At 41.6% G+C, this 24,542-nt stretch overlaps 1 protein-coding gene across 1 annotated transcript in view; it reads left to right on the forward strand.

Moving 5' to 3' along the window:
* The window catches only part of LOC126281340 (46 kDa FK506-binding nuclear protein), a 48,507-nt gene that overhangs the window by 14,455 nt on the left and 9,510 nt on the right, over positions 1-24,542 (forward strand). Inside the window, exons 2-4 of the mRNA XM_049980225.1 lie at positions 5,434-5,685; positions 5,765-5,830; positions 22,607-22,714. Coding sequence (XP_049836182.1) covers positions 5,434-5,685; positions 5,765-5,830; positions 22,607-22,714 — 426 coding nt within the window. The remainder of the gene's footprint in view (positions 1-5,433; positions 5,686-5,764; positions 5,831-22,606; positions 22,715-24,542) is intronic.

Below are 24,542 nucleotides of genomic sequence, written 5' to 3' on the forward strand. Positions count from 1 at the left end.
ATAGGAATTGGAGCACTTAAAAGCTTCAAAACATTGTGAACAGGAAGTGAGCACTGATGGCATTGTTGCTACCCTTCAGCTGGAAACCTATGTCCAGCTGGTCCATGTTGTAGCATAAAGTTCACTACAATTTCATTTAACTCGTAACTGGTGTCTGTAATCTCTGCAATTCACCAGTCAGTCATTCACACACGCCTCAAACATCCCCCTTCGCAGGTTGTGAATCTGAACATTATTCTGTTGTTGTTAAGGTGTTGGCCGGAAGAATGAAATTTCTTCTTTCTTGCTCCTTAAAGTGTGTGCAATAAGAGTTTGCCCATCACTTTGAGTCCAAAAATGTCTCCTAAATTCCTTTCACAGGAGTGTTATGCTTGGACCGTTATTCTTTTTTGTGCTCATGGATTTCTTTGATTCCCTCTTTGGACAAAAGATTGAGGGTTGTGGATGTTTAAGATTTCATTACTCTCATAAAATCCTGAGCATTATGAGTTGCAGACTTATTTGGTCTGGAAACGTGCTTTGTAGCATGGTGCTTCAGCAGGCCTCCTACACCATGACGAGGCCCCTTCCTGTGACCAGTAGCACTGTGTAAGTAAATTAGTTGTCGCAAAATATTTACTGAATTCAACATGATCAGAAATAATTATATCCTCTGTCCTTTTGAAGAATTTTGTGCTGTGTCATCACTTATAACTGCAACACTTGTAGTCGTGTTTTGAAAATGTCACTCCTGTGCAAATTGAAACCTGGTCATTACTCAAATGATATCTTCCAAATAAAATGACTGCACTATTTGAACTTGAGCTGCTTTGCAGGATGACCATAATAGGGATCTGATCTTCCAAAGATGCCTTTTACAGACCTTACGTTTCTTGATTTGTCTGCCATGTATTTTGATACTGATGGAATGTGGTTCAAAATTGGTGTCTTCGAAAATTGATATTTGTGAAAAATTCCTGGCAAGAGGTGCAAGGGTGCTTTGGTTCATTTTCTTCTAAAAATGGAAAGTCTTCTTTGAAGAATGTGGTCAGTATTCATCTATAGCTTTAGTAATTTCTCTGGGCTTTCCTGATGCATACAGTTTGACTCTACTTCACTGACAAGTTTCTTAACATGATTAAAACCTGCCTCTGTAGTTGACCCTGCCTGAAGTGATACGTATTAATGTGTCAAGTTATTTCTGGCTAGGCATTCTCGCCTTCATTGTATTTTCTGCATATTTGATATATCTATCAAATTGAACTTACCTGTTTAGTCCACTGCTATTGTAATGTTGGCCCCATGTACAATGTCCTCCATATTTTCAAGGAGCTCACCATCCTCATTGTTATATCCTCTGAGGAATATGCCTGGTTTGAGAGACTGTTATTTCCTTATTTCACTCTGGCTTTGATGGTTGTCAGCTACCTAGTTACGCAGTATCAGTCGTGGCTTGAATATCTTCATTCAGCACAAAATCAACTCCAGTCTTTGCTTTCTTCCTATTACCATGCTAGTATAGCATGTAATCTTCCCTCCGTTTTCATCCTTTTCATTTTGCCTTGTTTATTCCTAGTACAGTACATGTATTTTTGTCTTTTCCATAAAGTTGCCCTTCAGCAATATACTTCGCCTTCAGTTTACGGGGTATGTCAATTATCTGCAGTTTACTTATATTTTTGTTTATTTTGGTAGTACTTTCGTTTTACATTGATGACACATGGTTTGTTTATTTGTTGTTATCTTTGCAATTTTCAAGCTGCTAGGTAAGTTTAGCTATCACTGCCATGCTGTTAATCATGGTTGCTCATCTGTTTTTTGTGCTCGGAAGGTGTATTGGGCCGAAATTCGTTGAAGACTTTCGGTACAGTACGGGAACAGTGTTTTGTCACAATGGAGTGTCTACAAAAGGATTGGAAAATTCCGAAATAGTTGCACAAGTGTTACGCACGATGAAGGAGCCGGACAACTGTTTAGCACCACAAATGAAGAAACTATTGAGTGTTCATGTGAACTGATTCTCATAGACGATTAACTATTGATGAAGTGGCACATTGTCTGCAAATTAGTCACGGTTCTGCCTATGAAATCATCCACAACAGACTTGGGTTTCATAAAGTTTGTTCAAAATGGGTCCCAAAACAACTTACAGTTGCATAAACATTTGGATCACTATGGTAACAAAACCGGCAACTTCTTAAACAGGATCATTACTGACTGGCCGCTGTGGCCGAGAGGTTCTAGGTGCCTCAGTCCAGAATCGCACTGCTGCTATGGTCGCAGGTTCGAATCCTGCTGTGGACATGGATGTGTGATGTCCTTCGGTTAGTTAGGTTTAAGTGGTTTTAAGTTTTGAGTACTGATGACCTCAGATGTTAAGTCCCATAGTGCTTAGAGCCATTTGATCATTACTGGTGATGAAACATGGATCCATCATTACGAGCAGGAGAGGAAACGGCAGAGTATGGAATGGAAACATCCAAATTCACCGTGCAAGGGAAAGTTCAATACCAAACCATCCACAGGAAAACTGATGCTTATGGTTTTTGGGACGCACAAGGTCCAGTACTGGAACATTATGGGGAAAGGGGCACTACAGTAAAGTGTATGTTACAGTGAGATGCTTAATGACAGGCTGAAGCCTGCGATTCGAAGCAAACACCAAAGATTGCTGTCAAAAAGTGTTCTGTCGTGCCACCACAATGCCTGTCGGCATACTGCTTCCTACACTGCTGAAGCGCTCCAGAAACTCAAATTTGAAGTACTGGATCATCCTCCATAGTCCTGATCTGGCTCCTTCTGACTATCACTTGTTTGGTCCACTCAGAGGCATTAAGGGGCCGTCTATTTGCCTCGGACAAAGCAGTGAAAAAAGTGGTTCATTCCTGGCTTGCAGCTCAACTGAGATTCCTGGATCACAGTTCAACTGAGGACCTTCTTTTATGAGGGCATCAGGAAGCTTGCACGATGGACCAAGTGCGTTAAAATGCAAGGAGACTGTGTCGAAAAATGGTGTTCTTGTAAGTTTCCTGTTTGATTACAATAAAATTTTATAACTACTTTGCGGATAAGAATTGACTTTCCCTCGTAATTATGTGCGGGGTTCCTAGTCACATTAGTTTCCTGGTAATATCAGTTCTGGTTTTTGGTTCTTAGGTTCTTTGGATGAGCATTGGTCACTGTAGTTACCATGTATTCCTGAAGTGATAGAAGTGGAGTTTTAGTTTAGTGTGCTAGATAGGAGGCTTGTCTTTGTAGTGAAAACAACAAAACAGTTCTTTTCTACTGGCTTTTAGACCTAACAGGATTGATTTTCTTTTGGGGTTTACCCCCTTAGCCTTTGAAGATCCCTCCTCATTCCATGGGGCAGTAGGATCTATGTGCACTATCATCAGAGGAATGGTCTGCCAGTTCCACTGTACTGAATCATCTCTGCCTTTGCTGCCATTGAGGCCTTCAGCTGTAATCGTGGGCATAAACTTCATGGTATGCCCAACAGTACTGGGTCCCTGCCTGGACTCAGCCCAAAGTCTTGGTTGTGGTGAAATACTGATATGTATTGTAGCATGTGCTATAAGTAGACCAGAAGTCAGTAGCTTTGAGGTGGGGAAGCCAATAAATGTGAATAAGGTTGTGGCTAAAGGATGATCTATTGAGTTGCCCCAGGTATGAGTTCACTCCATATGTAACATCCCTTACATGAGGTAAACCTGTTATCAATCTGAAGGTTTATTTGAACACACATGCTTATCTAAGCATGATCCTTTTAGAGATACTGCGCTGTTGTCTTCACATGTCTTTTGAGTTGGTTTTGCCCAGCTGTTTACAGGTGCCCACAGTTCATCACATATTCCAAACTGTGATGCAGCTTGGCATTTTTAAGTATTAATGAATGCTGCAAGAAGTGAAAGGTGTAAAGGGATAGAGATAGATATAGATTGTAGGACTGACAGGGGATAAAACTAGAGACTGTCTTGATTTGGGGGGGGGGGAGAGGTTGGTGTCAGAAATGGAAATACTGTGGATGTATCTGTTGTAAGGTTTTGTAGTGCTAGGGTGGGAACAGAGAAGGGTATAGGTGGATGAAGGACAATGACTAACAAAGATAAAGACCAGGACAGTTGCAGGAACATAGGATATATTGCAGGAAAGGGTCCAGATGTCAAGGGCAGTCATCGAAATGAAGGTTGTGGTAGGCAGCAGGCTCAGCTACTAGGTGATCCAGCTGTTTCATGGCTACTGTTTGTCTGTGGCCATTCATTTGGACAGACAGCTTGCTTGTTGTCATGCGCACATAGAATGCAGCACAGTTGTTGCAGCTTAGCTTGTAGCTCACATGACTGCTTTGACAGGTAGCCCTGCCTTTGATGGGATAGATGATGCATGTGACTTGACTGGAGGTGGTGATTGTGGGAGGGAGTAAGAGACAGGTCTTGTGTCAGGTCTATAGCAGGGATATGAGATGAGCCATGAGGCAAGGGATTGGGAGCATGGGCTGTGTATAGATAAAGCAGTGTATTGAATACCACTGGGGGGGGGGGGGGGGCATTCCGCATTTTAGGGCTCCATAAGTAGTCGAAACCCCAGTGGAGAATTTGATTCAGTTGCTTTACTAATGTTTGGTAAAGAAATAGGATTTGGCCGTGAGAATAGTCTGATAAGTCCAGTTTGTTCATTGATCCCACCAACAATTATGTAAGCTTGGAAGTTATGCTCAGCACAGCCCCCGCCCCTCCCTCCGTATTTTTCCTATAATGCTGTGACTGAAATAGAAGGAAAATTGAGGATTCTTGATGCATTTGCATGAACTAGTTTGTTGCTTAGTGACACCTCTGATACAGAGTGCCTGTAGATAGAAGAGTGTCACATTATATTTTCTGTACTTTTTTCTTCATATCTTTCATCCTTATAAGAGGTGCCAGCTACAGAAGGGTTTTTGTGTACTTTCACCCTATTTGAACAACAACATTCCAGCTTACTGAATGTGAAGTTAGTTGCCTCAAAAGTGTGAATTGTGGGACTGGATTAAATTATAAATTGACTGGAAGCAAATGTAGCAGTGTGTACAGGAAAGTGAGAGCCTTGTTGTTGTCCACAAGACTTAATTGACTTCTGTTGCAGTTTCTTTATATTTAAAAATTGCTATCAGTGGCCTTTTAAAATAGGTTTGTGTGACTGTTTCAAATTGATGCAGAAAAGATGAACATGTCTTGCCTTTGGAAAGGCAAATGTCCAACTGATATTTTAGGATACTGAGGAAATGGGTTTCCTCTAACAGATTTTGACATACTGTATTAACCAGATTGAGTTTTCTTAGATATGGGTCATTGTGTGAGGCAGTGGGTAGTTTGACAGAAGTGAAAAGTGCCATCATGAAATGTCATGAACTATTTATGGTTTTTTTGTTGTGCGTCTGAAAATTCAAGTTTTGAACAAACAGATATTTCCTTTCAGGACTTGTGTTGGAGCCAGGAAAAAGGTATGCCCAGACAGTGGATAAACCATTCCATATATCGATGGCTAGTCTTGATGTGATGCATTCTGAAAATGATTTGGTGTCAGTGAATGTTAACTTCCAGAATGCAGAATTTATTCTGTGTAACCTACAGAAAAATAAAGTTTTTCAGACACCCCTAGATTTAAACTTCATGGCAGGAGACAAGATTGCATTCTACACCTCAGGAAAGGGTCGTGTTCATCTGACAGGTATGTTATTCCTTTGAGATAATTTCTTCATTGTTCAAATGTCTACTATAGCAATGTCTCATTGGTTTGTGTTTTAAAGGTTACTTGATAGATGACGATGATGACATGGGTATTGAAGCTGAAGATGAGGAATCTGAAGAGGATGGTAAGTACACGAAAATAACTGTACATAAATATGAATACCACTCGTGAATTAGTCTAAGCCTGGTTCAACACAAGGAGTGATCTGTGACAATGGGACATGTGATAGACATGTCGCCAAACCCTCTAGCAGTTATTGTCAGTAGATGAATCCTGATGATTCTGTTGCTTCTAGCGGCTCTTTATTTGTACTCAAGAGACTGAGCAGACACTGTTCCAGACTTTTTACTCTGAGATGGTACCAGGAATCGAACGCAGATCCTGTTGCACCAAAGGCAGCAGTGCCAATCATTGGGCTATGGGGGCAGTAATTGTGTTTATTTTTACAGTGAAGCAATCATTGTCAGGCTTTTTAGTGCCTCATTTCTGAATCCAGTATCCTCAGAAAAGTGCTAATAGAAACAGTGGCAGTGATCTCGTTCACTACTGGTGATTATTAATCTGAGAACAAAGTAATTTGATTCTAATGTGGATTTTGAGAATGGCTGTAGACTATTCAAACCCCTCAACAAGAAAGATAATGTTCTACACTTTCTGGACGAGCTCATTGCAGCAGTGAAGACCAGATTGGAGACAGCAACTCGTGACACTGAATGTTTCCAAGTAATCTGCTGTGCATAAGTGTCTTTTTAGACATGTAGCATTTGAAATATCACATATTATCCAGCAAACAGAACTGGAAACCAGGCCAGCTTATTTGCTCTCAAGAAACAGGATGAAGCGAAGGCACAAGTGGGGACTCTGGTACCCGTCAAAGTGGAGCACTGCCAGATACTGTATGCCATTGTCTTGTGTAGAACAACATTTAAATGCATACTCGATTTTTGAGAATACTCTCAAGACACCACTACTTTGCCAGCATTTGTTTGTAGAATAGTGAGTCAAGATTTCTTCTAAATAGACTATTACCCACTTTAATAATTTTGCCTTGTATTTTGCTAAAATCTATAGTTTGTTCCCTGTTTTGAAGTTGTCATCTCATTTGTGCATAACTCTTATTCTTAAATATTTTAAAAACAAATTTAATAGAGATAAATTTCATTCGCGAGGAAGGGGTATGAACATTGGAAAACGGACAGAATGGTGAGGTAGTTTAAGGGGCCAGCTGTCTTGTGGTAAGGCCATTCACACTGTTCAGTTATCATACAGGAGGTTATCCTCCTCAGTAACTGGACAAGATCAGTGAACCTAGCGTCTGTTCAAACAGTACCTGTATTAAGTTAGCTGAGCATATGTAGCATCAGAATGGCACTCTTGTCTTTGGTTAGGTGGAATGCAAATCATATACAGTGGAACCTCACAGTGAGCATAATTCATTCCAGAATCTTACTCATAGTGCAAAACACTCATTAAGCGAAACACACACATAAATTAATGTAAAATACAATAATGTGTTCCATGCAGAAAAATACTAAGTTTTGTCTTATTCGTGCCATTTATTCAAGGAAAGTTATACATGCAGTATTGTGTACTTTATTATTCATGATACATAATGAATTCTTTTTTTTATCTACAGTCATTTGTTTGTCAGCCCTTCAACACTTCGTGAAAATGCGGCACAGCGTTGTCAGATTTATAGTACACATAGCCACTGCCTTATTGAGATGATTCTTTTCAATGTTCGATGCGGCCGATTCCCCATGCTTTCAGCATTTCTCTTATATCATCATCAGAAAAACTCCTCCACAAGTTCATGCTGTGAAACACACTGCAACTCTGTAAGTGCTTTTGTGGTCATTTCTTGGCTGTGATCTTCCACAACATCATTGGTATAATTGTTATCCACTTCTAGTCCCATGCTTTTGGCCAAAGACAGAATTTCGTTGATAACGGGCTCCACAGGTATTGACGCAGATGCCTTGGTCACATTTGACAATGCATTCTGGCCAAACCTTCTTCCAAGCAGAAGTAAAGTGTCTTCTTGGTAGCCCCTCCACATGCCTTTTTGATCATCTTGACAGGGGCAGCAATGTTGAAATATTTCCAGAACTCTGGGTGGAGATTGGTAGCTTCAGCTAACTCAAAGCAATGCTTGAAGAGTACTTTAGTGTAAAGCATCTTAAAGTTAGAAATGATCTGTTGGCCCATAGGCTGGAGTCGCAGAGTAGTGTTGGGAGGCAGAAATTGGATTTTGATTAATTGAATTTCTTCAAGGATGTGGTCTTGTGGGTGTGGGGAATGGGCAGGAGAGCTGTCAATCAGCAAGACATTGAGTGGCAGATTAATCTCAAGCAAATATTTTTTCACTGAAGGACCAACCACTTCATTGATCCAATAACAAAAAAGATCATTTGTCATCCAAACCTTGTTGTTGAATCTCCACTACACATTTAACCTCCTCTTCTGGACATACATATGTTGAAGGCCTGAATGGCCAAGCAGCAGTTGAATTTTCAACTGTGCATTGGCACAGAATAGTAGTGTGAGACGATCGTTCATTGACTTCTAACTGGGCGATACATTCTCCTCTACTGTTATATAGACACGATGGCATATTTTTGCAGAATAGACCCATCTTGTCAATTAAAAATGTTGCGGCAGATAACCATTAGAATCTGCAATCATCCTGCAGTTGGTGACGAAGTTCTCTCTTGCCTTTGTGTCAGAGCTGGCTGCTTCATCGTGCCTCTCAATGCTGTGGATGCCGATTCTTCTCTTAAACTTCTCGAACGCCCATGGCTTCTGTGAAACACTTCTTCGGTCACTGATGATCCTGGCGTCTTTTTAACGAGGTTGGCGAAAATCATTCTCACCTTCTCACAAATGATGTCCTTGTTAACAGTGGCACCATGCAGTTGGTTTTCATTTATCCGTATAAGTAGCAACTTTTGAAATTGTCCAGAATATGAAACCATTGTTCAGAGACTCGCGTCACCCCCTGAGAAGCATCTATCTCCTTGATCTTGTCTCTTTTTGTGAGGATAGTGCAAATAGTTGATTTAGACTGATTATATATGTGTGTTAAATCAGCAATGCTCGCATCACATTAGTGTGTACTCAATGATTTTATGTTTCATTTCTAAGGTCTTTCTTTTCTCTTATGGTTGTCTTGCGGCTTTATCGCCGGGGACATTTCTACAAACGTTATTAAAATTTGCGCACAAAAATCACTGTGTGAACACAAGTTTATAAAAATGTAGGCTCACAAGCTGCGCTAAGATGGTAGCACAAAGAGTGCTAAACTCAGGCTGCAGTATGTACTAAAGACCTTGTTCATGTGCTGCTGCCCTCAAGGAGAGGTACACACACAAATGATTTGACTTACCAAATGAAAGTGCTGGCATGTTTATAGATAAACAAACATACACACAAAATTCAAGCTTTCGCAACCCACGGCTGCTTCATCGGGAAAGACGAAAGGATGTGGGTTTTAAGGGAGAGGGCAAGGAGTCATTTCAATCCTGGGAGTGGAAAGACTTACTTGGGGGGGGGGGGGGGGGGGGGAGGACTCTCTCTCTCTCTCTCTCTCTCTCTCTCTCTCTCTCTCTCTCTCTCTCTCTCTCTCTCTCTCTCTCTCTCTCTCTCTCTCTCTCTCTCACGTGCATCCATCCGCACATACACACACAAGCAGACTGCAAATGGCTGAAAATTTTATGGTATATTCCGAAGACCTGAATCGTTGAACAATTTGAAAATATTCTTTATCTGTTTCCAAAATACAGAGGTTCAAAGTTACACTACTTGTACATGTAAAATCTTGTGTGAGGCAAAACTGTAGATCATAAAGTGACGTTGCATGGAGAAATATGTTGTAAAGTGTCTTCGTTATCCTCTGGGAACACAATGTGTTGTACTGAACCACATGCAAAATTTTGTGCATGTAAAATCCAGTCCGTGGTGTAGAATTAGTTTTACATTATTTCCATTTCATGAGAGTTACATGCCCTTCTGCACCAGGGAAGAAAAGGGAATGAGCAGAACATTCTCTTGTGAGAGCACAAAAAATGTGAATATGTCTGGCTGAAAAGGGACTACCAGCTGCCTCATTCTACCTTCCTGAATGCGTTTAAAATTTTTCCCATAAGTTTTGGCATGTGAACATGTTTGTCCTTTATGCTGAGAGATGACAGTGCTGGTGGCAGAGAGACAAAAAGTAATAAATACTTGAAGATAGTAAACTGGTTGTTTTAGAGACAGAGTGGGGGAAGACAGTGGCAGTGTAACATTGTTGACAGTGATGGAAAAGTGTAAAGCAATGGTAGGGAGAGAGAGAGAGAGAGAGATAGAGAGAGCATTCGTAAGGAATGAGATATTAGCTATTAGCAGTAAGAGAGAAGAGGGAGACAGTGACAGTGAGAGGAGATTGTAGTAGTAAGACAGAGAGAAAGGACTGCCTGTGATACAGGAGACAATGAGAGAGGCACAGAGATAACGGCAAAGAATTGGGCTGAGTGAATGAGAAAGGAAACTGGAAGTAGATGGGTATGTGAGTTAACACTTAATGGAATTCAGGTGAGTTGAATCTTAAAAGTGAATACGTTTGCATGCCATGATTTTTTGGAAATTCTGTAAAGGTGCTGAGGAATGTAGAAAGAGGCAGCTGGTGCTCCACTTTAGTGTTTTAAATAAACAAGAAGATATTCAAATTTTTTGTGCTATGATAGAAGCATTTTTCCACTGGTTGTATTTGCACTGCCTCTTCACACCTGTCAGGTACAGTCCAGGTTGAGGTTCATCATTGTTGGACAGTGTTTAAAAATACACTGCCCATACAGCTTTCTCAATTGCATCTACTCAGTGAATATTCTGGCTAATTTCTAAGCCACAATGATCTTAGAGTGTGTTTATAGCTGGCAATGTCAGTCTATCCTTGGCACTAATTGGTTTCCAGCCATTAAGGCAAGTTTACTCCCAATGACGAGTTCAGCTTTTTAAAATGGGCCCCATTCTCTTCTCCACATGCCCCACACACTCAAATTTCTTTATCTTTACCCTATCCCCATATGGTTTGGATGCAACAACTTCAGTATAGGGTCTGCAGTCTTCATTGTCTAAGGTAACTAATGTACCATGCATCATAAATGAGTGTTGAGAAAGTTTCTTCACTCCCCTGCTTCCATGGGTCCACTTGCATGACTGAAATTTACTGTAAACTTGTGCAAATAAAGCTGCTTTTGTCTTTCTGGAAGTCTACAAAATTTGGATGTAATAGGAACATCACTTTGCCTTTGTCCACACTTGGGGCTGTGATGACACCGTTTTTTGAAGTGTGCCTCACTTTCTCCAAGTGCCATCACGTGCTGCACATGCCACGATCCATATTTTGCAAAACTGCTTCCTATACTGCAATTTCCTTACATATGTTGACAACATCTTCAGATGCAGACCCCATATGTAATTATAATTGCTAAATTTTGATGGGGAGGAACCAGGCTCATTCTCCCACATGGCATATGTCTGGCTGCTTTTCCCTCCCCAGTGGAGTGCAGGATGTATACCAGCCTAATATTGCAGCTGTATAATTGCCTATTACTGTTAGTTGTATCACATGAAGGAAAAAGCTAACACTTCATTTACAAATGAACTGTAGCTCTGTAGGTATTTCTATATGTTTATTTCCAATTTCATGCCTTAACTCTTCCATTGTTTACACTCTACCCAGTTCTCCAAAACTCCATATAAAATAGACTTTCAAATTCTTCACTGCCCTTTTTTACAGTATTATACTTATTCTTTATGGTGTTCAGTTTCTTGTGTGCCTGTTGAGGTTAGAAGGCACTGGTGAAACATAAATTTGTAAATTCACTGTTCTCACTTTTTTCTCCAGTAAACACATTTGAATACTCTTACTCTGCCTAAGCCATTAATAATTAACATGAAACTTCCTGGCAGATTAAAACTGTGTGCCGGACCGAGACTCGAACTTGGGACCTTAGATTTTCGCGGGCAAGTGCTCTATCATCTGAGCTACTAAAGCTCAGCTTGGTAGAGCACTTGCCCGTGAAAGCCAAAGGTCCCGAGTTAGTCTCTGTCCGGCACACTCCGCTGCAGAACAAAAATTTCCTTCTGAAATAATTAAAATTACTACTAATATAAAAATTACTTTCTCACAGTAATCACACATCACCAGAAACCATGTGTATAAATCCAAATATATAAGAAGAAAGAAAGAAACAGGCGAACATAGAATCCCATGAAGCCAAGTGTTGTCAGGATAGTCAACACAAAAGAATTCAGCTTCATATCGCATACAAATAGTGACAGATTTGAAAGGGTTCTCTAGGAGAAAATGTGCCCAGGTTGGCTGCTAAGGCTGCTGCCATGTTGATGTCTAGAAGACAAGCAGCAAAATTAAACACCCATTTAATCACAAGTCTAGAGATGCAGAAAAAATTACTGAAATGCCACTTGGTTTCCCATAATTATAACTGAAATTAGGTTATGTAATACTTCCTAAGAGCAATGTCTATGTGGCAGCAAAGATATGTAGCATGTTGTCTGCAGAGACAGACAATACTCAGCTGCAGCAACAGTTGCCTGTATGGCTCACAACACAAGGATGTTCTATCTGCCAACTACGTGGGAACTCAGTGTGTTTCTGGCCCACTTCAAAGTAATTTGAGTGTGGAACACAATAGATATCTCTTGTTAATGCTATATTTATTCACTTTTCCACCTATAATAAGTCCAAGGAAGAATGAGAGACAATTCTTTCACTATAATTCCATTAAAATTAATTTGTGATTTGGCATTTCAGTGAGTCAGGTGGCTGGGGCTATCTGCTGTCCAGTCGTAGAATCGTAGCTCTTTCTTGATTGCCACAGGCTCACTACGTTGCCCATTTTGTAGGTACCCACAAACCATTATGGTTTCTTTGATGTGGATTCAGCTTCTGAATGGGAATCAATGTTTGAGAAGGGAGTCACAGGATTGTAAGCTATCCCTGAGCAGGCAGTAAAGAATACAAAAGAGAAATTTGGAAAAGGCATTTAGATATAAAAACTTAAGTTCTGCTGATAATATTGTAATTCTATCAGGCGCAAAGGACTCAAAAGACGAGTTGGATTGAATTGATTGTGAGAGATAAATATCAAAGTAAAATAACAGAAGATTAGATTAAGAAATGAGACACTACAAGTGGTAGTTTCGCTATTTGGGTAGCAAAAATTGATGGTGGTCGAAGTACAGATCCTGACCCAGACCTATACTTTGCTACGGAGTATGGACATCGTTCAGTAGTCCTGAATTTTGGGACTTCTCTGACAAGGAACTGACTTAGCTGTCTCTCATTCGCCAACTAAAGACTAAGTCTATGTGAAACCTTTGAAGTTCGTATTCGGCAAGCAGGATGAATGGTCTTGTATTTGCTTGTTTTGTCTGATGCTATGTGCTATGAAATTTTATCATAAGCAAAAATCGAATTTAATCTCCGAAAATTATCACAAAATGTGGGCTCAACTTTGCACCATAAGAAAAATGAGTTTATAGAGTCTCAATTAATTAACCTGACAGATGGAAGCTTAAAATGCATTATGCACTATGGTGTTGTAGTTGCGCTATAGTCCCCTGAATAATGAAAATTATTACTTCAGTGTTAATGACCAAAGGTTTTATTTCAATTAGAAACCTGTATATTTCCACTACATAATACATTTATTGCTGTAAGCAGAATGCAATTGTAGTACCTTTTCATAATCACTAGCCAAGATGAAAAATAGGGATAAAATGGTGGTTGCCTGATTTTATTAGTTCTTTTTGACAACAAATAGAGTAGCAACAGAGAGTTTATGTAAGTGTAGTGCCTCCAGATTCTTAGGTGAATGTTAGCAGAGATAAAGCAACCTCGCAATTATCATTATATTCCATGGAAAATTTTAAGTGATTGACAATTATGCTACACTTTTACATTGTAATTTTTATTCCTATATCATTTCTGTTTGATGAGAGCACTTTTGCTCAGATGCTGTAAACTGTGGTGTGATTACATGTAGTCCATGTAACTTTCTTTTCTGATGATTACCCTAGTGCTATTGAAGTGGCCGTACTTTAGTTTCTGTAAATAAATACCGTATAGTTGCTGAATCACTGCCAATAAAATGTTTAAAATTTCAAGAGATAAAAAGATTTCAAAATACACAATCTCGGTATAAGTTAGATGCTTTCTTGCCCACACCTCTTGGGGTGCAGATCATGCTACTCTGCTTCGTATATATCAGTCTCTGGTCCAGTCCCCTTTGGTCTATAGTCATCAGGTTTATGGCTTGGTGATGCCTTCAACTTTGAACCCATTAAACCCAGTCCATCATAGCGGAGTTCAACTGGCTGCTAGCACCTTCTGGATTAGCCCCGTGATTTCTTCCCTTTCCAGTTCAGATTGTCCCAACTTTTGGTCTCCTATGAAATTCCCACCTGCAGTTCCGGGGGTTAGAATAGGCCCGAGGTATTCCTGCCTGTCGTACGAGGTGACTAAAAGGAGTTTCACACGTTTCGGCCTTCATGTGTCGGTCCTCTGTAGGGTTTGACCTCCATTCTTCAAAATTTTCCCGAAGAGCGAACCAATTGGGGAAGGGCGCCTTACAAGGTGCGTCGTGTCCATTGCAGTCCTGTCCATTCTCCATCTATTGGCGAGGACACCTTCCTTGGTGCGTTTCCGTGCATGCACTATACAGTGTCGATTTCTGCGCCGACGATGACCATGGACCTCTTTGCACCTGATATCCAGCAAGGTAACCAGTCCGTTGTGATAGAGCCGCCATGTACCCTGTTGGTTGTAGCCCCATGACCGCACAGGGATCACTCTGCTGATGCTTGAGCTGTTAACTACCCACATATGCCAATGGGTAGATGCCCATCCCCCTGGGGCATTGGGACTCCCGGCAAAGGCCTTCCTGCCAGGTGGCCTTTGCTGCTGCTGGGTGGTGTCCGTGGCTAGGGCTCCTGGTCGGAGTGGGTGCCATCAGGGTGGATGACACGTGATGAAGCATAGTCCAGCAGTCTCTAAGCGATCACGAGCTCAATTCAGTGCACAGAAGTACAACCCCAAATCGTTCCCATCCCTGGCCACACCATGGGAGGAACGTCAGGCCAAGGATGGCAGCAGATCTTATTCGCCCCGGTACCTTGTATGTTGGAGAGCTGGTGGGAATCTTTCATGGCCTTGAAGCCAGTTTTTTGTTGAACATTTAAGAGGACAAGTTGGGGGAGGTGGAGGGCTTGTCCAAAGTGAGATGTGGGTCAGTCTTGACCAAAACAGCATCCTCTGCCCAGTCACGGGACTAACTCGCTTGTGACAAGCTAGGTGGTGTTTCTGTAACCATCATGCTCCATAAGAGCAATATGGTCCAGGGTATCATATTTCATAGAGACCTCCTTTTGCAATCCGATGATGAGCCGTGCACCAATTTAGAGCGGCGAGGTGTACATTTCGTCCAGTGTGTCCATGTGGTCTGAAGGATAATCAGGTTGCCACAGGTGCCTTCATCTTGGCCTTTGAGAGTGATACATTGTCCTAGAAGGTCAAGACGATGGTCTACCAGTGTGATGCAAAGCCCTATATCCCTCCCCCGATGCAGTACTTTAAGTGCTGGAAGTTCGGCCATATGTCTTCCTGCTGTACTTAGAGCGTCACATGTGGAGATTGTGGATGCCCATCACATCCCAATACTCCATGTTCCCTGCCTCCCATCTGTGTCAAGTGTGGAGAGCACCATTCACCTTGTTTGCCTGTCTGCAGGATTCTCTAGGGAAAAGAGGAAAATAATGGAGTAAAAGACCCTTGGCAGACTGACCTACACTGATGCTAACAGACAATTTGAACTCCTGCATCCCGTATGTATGACATCGTCTTATGCTGCTGCTACAACAGTTGTGGCACCATCAGCTCCACCAACCCAGGCCACCTCTCAGAGCTGGAAGACTACAGCTGCCCACTTGATGGTGGGGCATTTCCCTCCCTGTGCTCCTGCACCACCTACTTCGGGAGCAACACCCCATCAACCATCGGGGACATCCATCCCCAATTCTGAGCTGGAGAAGCGTAAGTCTTCTTTGGCTTCTCTCACTAGGAATGGGCCACTCCTGTTGCAGGTTTCTTCTAGTGGGAAAGATGACACCCTCCAGTTGCCGAACAGGCCAAAAGCAGCTTCTTGTACGCCTTCATGCTCATCCTCAGACCCAGAGACTGATCCAGTGAAGTCCTCCCAGCCCCACACACCCAAAGAGCAGCCAGAGAAATCCAAACAGAAAACCCCTAAGACCAAGGAAATTGCAGTGGCACCTACACCACCGCTACCTACAAGCTCTGCGGCTTTGTATGGGGTGGAGATTTTGGTGTCTGCTGAAGTCTCTTCTCACCAGACCCTCAGACACAATGGATATAGACTGCTCAGGCAATAAATCGGTGGTAGCGGGTGACTGAGGCGTAAACTGCCTCATTGAATGGTCCATGCCTTCAAAGTTTTGTGAGGTAATCCTCCAGTGGAATTGAGGCAGTTTTTTCCACTGCCTGGCTGAGCTGCAGCAACTGTTAAGCTTTACACCTGCTATCTGCATTGCCCTCCAGGGAACCAGCAATGTGGACCCCAGCCCTCTACGCCTATAAGGGATATTACAGGAATTGTAGCGTCTATAATTGAATGTCAGGTGGAGTTTGAGTTATGTCCTAAACTCGGTGTATAGTGAATATGTGCCCCTTCAAACCCCTCTTGAAGCTGTGGCTGTCAGAGTAAGGACGACGCAGGAAATTACTGTCTGCAGTGTATATCTTCCTTCAGATGGTGCAGTACCCCTGAATGTATTAGGTGCACTGATCGACTCCTTAAACCTTTCCTACTTCCGGGAGATTTTAATGCCCATTACCCATTGTGGGGTGGTACCACACTTACTGGCCAAGGCAGAGATGTCGAAACTTCACTGCCTCTGCCTCTTAAATACTAGGGCCGCCACACATTTTAGTGTGACTCAAGTTACTTGGCCATTGATTTATCAGTTTGCAGCCCAGGACTTTCCCCATCTATCCACTGGAGAGCACATGACGACCTGTGTGGTAGTGACTACTTCCCCATCTTACTGTCTCTGCCCTAGCATCAGGCACACGGACATCTGCCCAGATAGGCTTTGAACAAGGTGGATTGGGGAACTTTCACCTCTGTCACCGCTGAATCCTCCCCATACATTAACATCGGTGTGATGGTTGAGGAGGTGACTAGCACAGTTGTTTCTGCTGCAGAAAATGCAATCCCTCTCTTTAGTGTGCCCAAGGCATAAGACAGTCCCTTGGTGGTCACCAGAAATCGCTGAAGCAATTAAGGAGCATTGGCGAGCTCTACAGCAGCATAAGTGGGACCCCTCCCTGGAGCACCTCCTAAGCTTTAAACGTCTCCGTGCCCGTGCCCACTACCTTATCAAACAACGGAAGGAGGAGTGTTGGGAGAGATATGTCTCCACCATTGGTTGCCACACGTTACCTTCCCAAATCTGGGCAAAGATCATACGTCTTTTCGGGTACCAGGCCCCAACAGGTGTCCCTTATATTACCACAAATGGCGAGTTATGTATTGATGCAAACACAACTGCTGAGCACTTTGCTCGAACCTCTGTATCGGAGAATTACCCCCCAGCCTTTCACACACTCAAACGGCGGCTGGAACGGAACGTCCTCTTATTCACTACACACTGCCATATGTGGCTAACGCATGGATACCTACTCAGGCACGAGGACCCACCTCAGTGTCACTGTTGCTCCCAAATGATAGTCGTCCACCTCTTGCTGGACTGCCCACTTTTAGCCTCTCTGTGGCAGACTTTTAATTTTCCCGGCATCCTACCTTCTGTGTTGGACAACAATGCCTCCACAGCAGCTTTAGTTTTACATTTTACCCATGAGTGGGTTTTATACTTCTATGTAAGTTTAAGCGCATGTAGTTTGTCCCTCTGTCTTCCACGCTAGTGCTTTTTGGGCGGAGGTTTTAATGTGTTGGAGTGGCTGGCTTTCCCTTTTTATTCTCATGGTTAGCCAGCCACTGTAACCTGCTTTCATGTTTTACTCTCTTCTGTTTCTAGCATCTGTTTTATTGTCCTCTTCTGTTCCTCGTTGCCTTCCCTTCGTTCTTGTGGCTTTTCCTTTCTTTCCATTTTATGTTATGTTATGTTTCTTTCGTTTTATTCTCAAAATTGTGGCACTGTTTTATTAGGAACAAGGTACCAATGACCTTGTAGTTTGGTCCCTTCTCCTGCCTTTAAACCAACCAACCTATGAAATTGCCATGTGACACTTTGCTGATAAACCAACATATCCCATTATTATTGCATACCAGGAGTGTTGACTGCCTACCACCCACCCTTGGGTGGGATTACCATTTGGAATGTTCCTTACAGCTCTCTGGTATGACCTGCCCATCTTCCTTCGTGTTCCAACCCCCCCCCCCCCCACCCACCTTTTTGCATCAGGTGGTACCTAAGTAATGAGTTAGGACCAATCTATTTCAAGGACCTAAAGTCTGTCTGTCGCCATGACCTTTTGATGTCTGTTCCTTTCAGGATACTACTATCTCTGGCACTGATTGCTCTAAAATTATGGGTAAGACAGGTTATGCATTTTTGACTCATCAGTCAGAACACCATTAATTGCTAGGGACATGAACTTTGTGACGGAGCCCTTGGCCATTAATATAGCCCACCATTTTATGAAAAGACCTCCTCAGCCGTGTTTTAACTTGCAGTGACTCTGAGCAGTCTCCAGGCCATTGACCAATGTTTATCTTGTCACCCTGTGATGCCTGCTATTCATGATCTTCTCTGTGAACTTAATCATACTGCCTGCTCTGTGTTTCTCTGGTTCCCAAGTTGTGTGGATAACCAGGGAATGAATTGGCTGACCATTTGGATAGAGATAAGATTACCCCTTCACTTTGATGATCCCAGGGTGGATTTGCGGGTGAAACTAAGGCCTCTGCTCACTTGAAGATGAAACATTGGGCGAGTACTGCTGCCTCTTAGAAACTCTGCACTATCAGGGAAACTATTGCTGCATGGCACTCGTCCCTGTATTCCTCCCAGAAGGAATGCACTGTATGTTGGTTCTTTATTGGTCATACTGGACTGACCCATAGTTTTATTTTATGTAACAAGCACACCCACATTGTAGTTGCAGAGCCTTAACTGACATTGCTCATATTCTGGTGGAATGCTGGCTGCCCATGCAAGGCATAGCCTTCCCAATTATTTTCCTATCCTCTTGACAGACTACTCACAGAAAATTGAACTGTGAACTGGCTCTCCATTTTCTCCATGACTGGTTTTTATACTTAATATATTAAATTTTAACTACCTTTTGGCTGGGTTTGTTGGGAGTTGGAACTGTTTCTTGCCACATACTACGTCAGGGTGACTCTTTACCCTATTTCCGTGGCCTGCTGACTTCATCTTCCTTCCTTCCTTCTGTATTAAGTGCTTTTAGGTGGTTTGCATCTTTTTCTGCTGCAGCCTGTTTCCCATATCAGGAGCAGCAGTCCATTGATTAGTGTGTGCTGTCTCCTCATTAATACTTTACTTCTGATGAAATGGGGATGGGATGGTTGTGGAAGATAGACCATCCGCAGGTTGAAACAGTAGTAGTACTCATTACCCATGCTTGCACACGATGCAGAAGCATGTGGCTGGTAGATTCATCATGTATTATCGTATGGTGTGCTCTCACTGAGTGTGGGGCAATGCGCATGTTGCCCGACCATGTGACTGAAGAAATGTGGAATCTGTAAAACTTCATTGCAACACAGTGGCAGTAATATCCCTGGCAAGTGTTGGAATCCATTTAGAATTTGAATTTCTTAGCAGCTATAGATTTTCCATGTTTTCTGTGGAGGAACTGATGCTGTGGGCCTGAAATTTATAAAGTATTAAACACAGCGACTGAATATGATGTTGTGGTGGTGGTAGTGGTGGTCTTCAGTCCTGAGACTGGTTTGATGCAGCTCTCCATGCTACTCTATCCTGTGCAAGCTTAATCATCTCCCAGTACCTACTGCAACCTACATCCTTCTGAATCTGCTTAGTGTATTCATCTCTTATGTATGACGAAATGTAAAGTTACAATCTAATATTGAGTGGAACTCTAAAATTACATGAAAATGAAACCTGATGAAATAATGCTCGCATTCGATGTACAGCCAAAATCACAATGATGTTGTTACATCTGTTGAGGCAAACAACTGACTGTGGTTGTCTATGTTCTTTATAATTAACAAAAAAAAAATTAAATTGAGCTACACAAGTTCTCTCAAGTAAATCAAGCAAGCAAACTAACATTACTTCTTACAGCTGTTAATATTAAGCAGCAATTGATAGCGAAGAGAAGGAAGGGCAAAGGAGAAGTAGTATGGAGCGATGGGCATTATTTGGATAAAGATCTAGCTGCGTAATTATTCAAATAAGTGGGTCTTTCAAACAAATTTATTTGCAAGTAAATTATTTGTAACTAAAATAATGAATAATATAGGATGTCACTGTGTTTTGTGTGTTTACTTCTATTGAATTCTATAACTAGCATTTTCCCTTGGCTCTGTCCAGCTTGTGTGATAAATAACTTCATAAGATTCTCTGTTGCTCTCCTAACATTCACTTCTTTCACCTCTAACAAGGGCAAAAATGGCAAGTCAGGTGGCACTTTGCTGGGAGTACTGGCTGTATGTCGGTTCAGAGTTAGATGTCAAGGGCTGTCATCACGCCTAGTAAAGCAACTGTTGTTCAGTGCAATCTTCCAGTTCAGTGCAGCTTTACATACTTTAAAGTGTAACAAATACAGCATGAAAATACTGGCTGACGGCCTTAGAAATTACACTACCAGTGCGGCCCAATTCATCTATTTCTGCCTCTGCCAGTGCTTCCCTCGCACCCTGTACCTTGTGCAAATACTTTATGTAAGTAGCCAAAAATGAGAATGCAGGTGACAGAAAATCTTTATATGCAACATCTTCCTTAGATTACTAACGCTAGTGGATGTGGGTGCCTCCTTAATATAATTACACACTTTGTTCGTGTTTGTAGTGCTACAGATTGGGTGAACCATGCAAGAACTCCATGGTTTACCTTTAGTGTTGGCTGGTTATGAAAATACAAACAGATGTTTTCTAGTGTCTTATTTTTCTTTCTCCAGCATCAGCACTCAGATCAGGGTTAGACCAGTTGGTGGAGGGATGCCAGAGGCTGTGTGCTGTGCCTCATCTGTTCCTGTCCTGCTGGTAGCAAATGGTTTCCCTTTTACTGTGTTTCTATTACATTTCATGTTCTTTGTCTGCTATTATGGACCTCTTTACATGGAGTGAGCCCTCCTTTATCTGAGTAGAAGGTTGTTAATTACATCATTATTTTATTCATGTCTCTTGTTGGTTGCGGATTTTGTGTGGGAGGAGGTAACTGTTGCTGCAGCTGAAAGCTTCCCTATCTGCCTCTGACATTCAGTTGGTTTACAAAGCCCCAATTTGCACCTCTTCTATATTTTGTGGAATTATGGGTGTTATCAAATGGTCTGGACATGTCTTTACTATTTTCTGTGCACCATGGTACATTTAAGTGACTTTTGCTTCGGGTTAGCAGCATTTTCTCTATGCACTTGTTTCGTGTATAGAGGCCCGATCCCGTAGTTCGGTCCCTTAATCCTGCAAACAACTGAACAATCAATTAAGATAGTCCAGTTGAAGGGAAGAAATTGTATCTCGAGGATTTCCACCTTGTGTAAATTTGTGAACCAAACAAAAGGCTGTGAATGAAAGGAGAATAATCTTCTAATTAATCAAGATACTGATTCCCATTGGAACTCACTTGCAATTTTAGAATGGCTGTAATATAGAATTTCTAATTAGCTGTGTGGAGGAAGAAAGTGCACTGTGAAGTATGACAGTTCTTACAGTTCACATTGTATGAATTTACATTTCTTATTGATACCAATGTTTATGGAGTGACGTGATTAAAATGTAGGGGTTCCTTTTTGATGGAGGGAAGGTTCTCTTTCTGAACAGTTTGCTTTCGGACGTTCAAACTGCGCGGTTGGCTGCAGGACATAATGGGAATTAGTATGCGCATGCATGGTTTGGTTTAGTGATGAATCCCACTTTTATTTGGGTGGTTTCGTCAGTAAGCAAAATTGGTGTTTTGGGGGGGGGCTGAAAGTCTGCGTTTCGCTATAGAGAAGTCTCTTCACTCTCAGTGAATGGGTGACTGTGTGGTGTGCAATACCCAGCCATGTGATATTCCTTAATGGCACAGTGACTACCGAACGGTATGTGAAGGTTGTGGAAGATGAAATCATCCTCATTATCCAAAGTTACCCTGATTTCAACAAAATGTTGTTCATGTGAGATGGAGCTCTATCCCATCGAAGCAAGAGTGTGTTCGATGTTCTGGAGGAGCACTTTGGGGACCGTATTCCAGCTCTGGGGCACCCAGAGGCTTCAATAGGGTACCATATTCTCTGGATCTGAACACATGTGACTCCTTTTTGTGAGGCTATATTAAAGACAAGGTATACAGCAATAATCCCAAAACCACAACTGAGTGCTAAAAATAGCCATTCAGGAGGTCATCAAAAACGTCTCTATTCAGACACTTCAGCAGATTACACAGAATTTTGCTATTTGTCTCGTCACATCACCAATGATGGCAGGCATATCAAACATATCATAACATAAATTCGAATAGCTGTAGTGATGTTTATATATAGAATTAAGTGTGTGCACGCTGTAGTTCGTTAACTAATTTACATTTTTTCACGTAGTTCAATAACTGTCACCTTGTATTGTTAATAGTTTAATTTGGTCTGTTTTTATTAGTTGTTATTCTGTTGCAGAAACCCCCCAGAAGAATGATGTTAAAGCCAGCAAACAAGAAAAACGGAAGAGTGTAGGGCATACTCCAGGAAAACCAGCACTGAAGAAGAGCAAAATGGAAAGTGAAGGTACACAGTTCCATAGAGCTTATGGGTGACTCTTTCCTCTCCTATCAGGACACTGTTTTTAAGGTGTTGATTTTAAAACTTCATAGTAGTTGGCCAGAAGAAAGTAATACACTAGACTCGTGCAAATTCGGCCCCCAGTAGTCCGGCCTCTCAATCGCGTGCAGATCCAAAAACATGTGCACAGTGAATTATTGTGTGCAACAATGCTTAGTTAAACAATGCTTTATATACTGTATTGGAAATTGTAGCTTTGTTTACAGTTCGGAATCAGTCTTCTAAAAGGAATTATGTTACGCTAGACCTCAAGCAGAAAGTCGAAATTTTAGATAAGTTAAATCTAAATTCTTAGCAGAAAGTCGTCGTTGCTGAGTTCAATGTTGGATGAGCAACTATTTACGATAAAGAAAGATGGTGATATTCAACGGTACTCAACACAAATGGATAGCAAGTTTGGAAAACGGAAGGTTATGCGAAAGAGTGAGAATGAAGAACTGGATGTAGCTGTTTACAGATGGTTCATACAACAACACAGTAAAGGAATTTGTCAAGTGCCTGATTATAAAGGAAAAAGCAGCCCCATTTAACAAACAACTTGGCAGTAGGTACTTGGTTACAGCGAGCGAAGGTTGGCTATCAAAGTGGAAAATAACATTGCATTCAGCAGCTGACAGTCACCAGGGACAGTGACCTAATGATGATAACGCTGATAAGTTCGTAAGCAAGATATGGAAGAAAGAGGAAGATTTAACTGCTAATGCCTTGTATAATGCTGATGAAACAGGACATTTAAAAAATGCTTCCTTCAAAAACATTAGCTGCTAAGAACGAGAAGGAAGCTCATGGTTACAAGCAACAGAAAATGCATGTAACATTAATGGCATGTTGTAATGCAAATAGTAGTCATAAGCTACTGCTTATGGTGATTGGAAAATCCCAACATCCACTTTGTTTCCAACACACTGACATAAAGACTCTACCAGTGCAGTATTGCACTCAGAAGAAAGTGTGGATGGACAGACAAATATCCTCTCATAGGTTCCATGAAATGTTTGTACCAACAGTGAAAAAAAGAGCTAAAGAAGAAACAGCTTCCACTGAAAGCTATGCTTATAATTGACAATGCTCCGTAATCCTTCAGATGTTTCTCTGAAGTCCGATGGTATACAAGCACTCTTTCTCCCACCCTATGTGACAGCTCTAATTCAGCCCATGGAGCAGGGAATTTTGGAATCAAATGTCATTATTGACATTCACTTCTCGTCTCCTTGCTGAATGAAAGTGAAAACTACTCTATCAAGGCTATGCTGAAGGTGTGGAAACAAATTAACATAAGTGATGTTTTCCAAGCAACCGAAGCATGGGATAAAGTGGAGAGCGCTACCATAATGAACAGCTGGAGAAAATTGTGGCCAGTCATTGATGCCGAGTTGGATCCAGTAGTGAGTGACAGTGATGAAATTGATGTTACTAAGTGGCTGAATGGGGAATGTAATACGGACCAACCTTTTACAGATGAAGAAATAATCAAAAGTGCGCAAGAAAGTGATGAAGACACAGGAGTAGAGCATGATTTCTTGCACTGCTGGTGCTAAAGCTGCCGAGGTCGTCATGGAGTACATTATGCAAAAACCAGATACATGCAGTACCAATGTAATGCTTGTAAAGTAGTTGTGTGATAAAGCATGCCACTGTCGCGTATCATCATTGTGATAGTTAAAAATTAGGGACATGTTTCATAGTGAGTGATAAGACTATAATCATGTACAGTACACTCAAGAACTAAGTTTTCTTTGAAAATTAATGTATTTTTGCATTTAGTAATGTGTAT

The sequence above is a fragment of the Schistocerca gregaria genome, chromosome 7, assembly GCF_023897955.1.
Source record: "Schistocerca gregaria isolate iqSchGreg1 chromosome 7, iqSchGreg1.2, whole genome shotgun sequence".
NCBI lineage: Eukaryota > Metazoa > Arthropoda > Insecta > Orthoptera > Acrididae > Schistocerca > Schistocerca gregaria.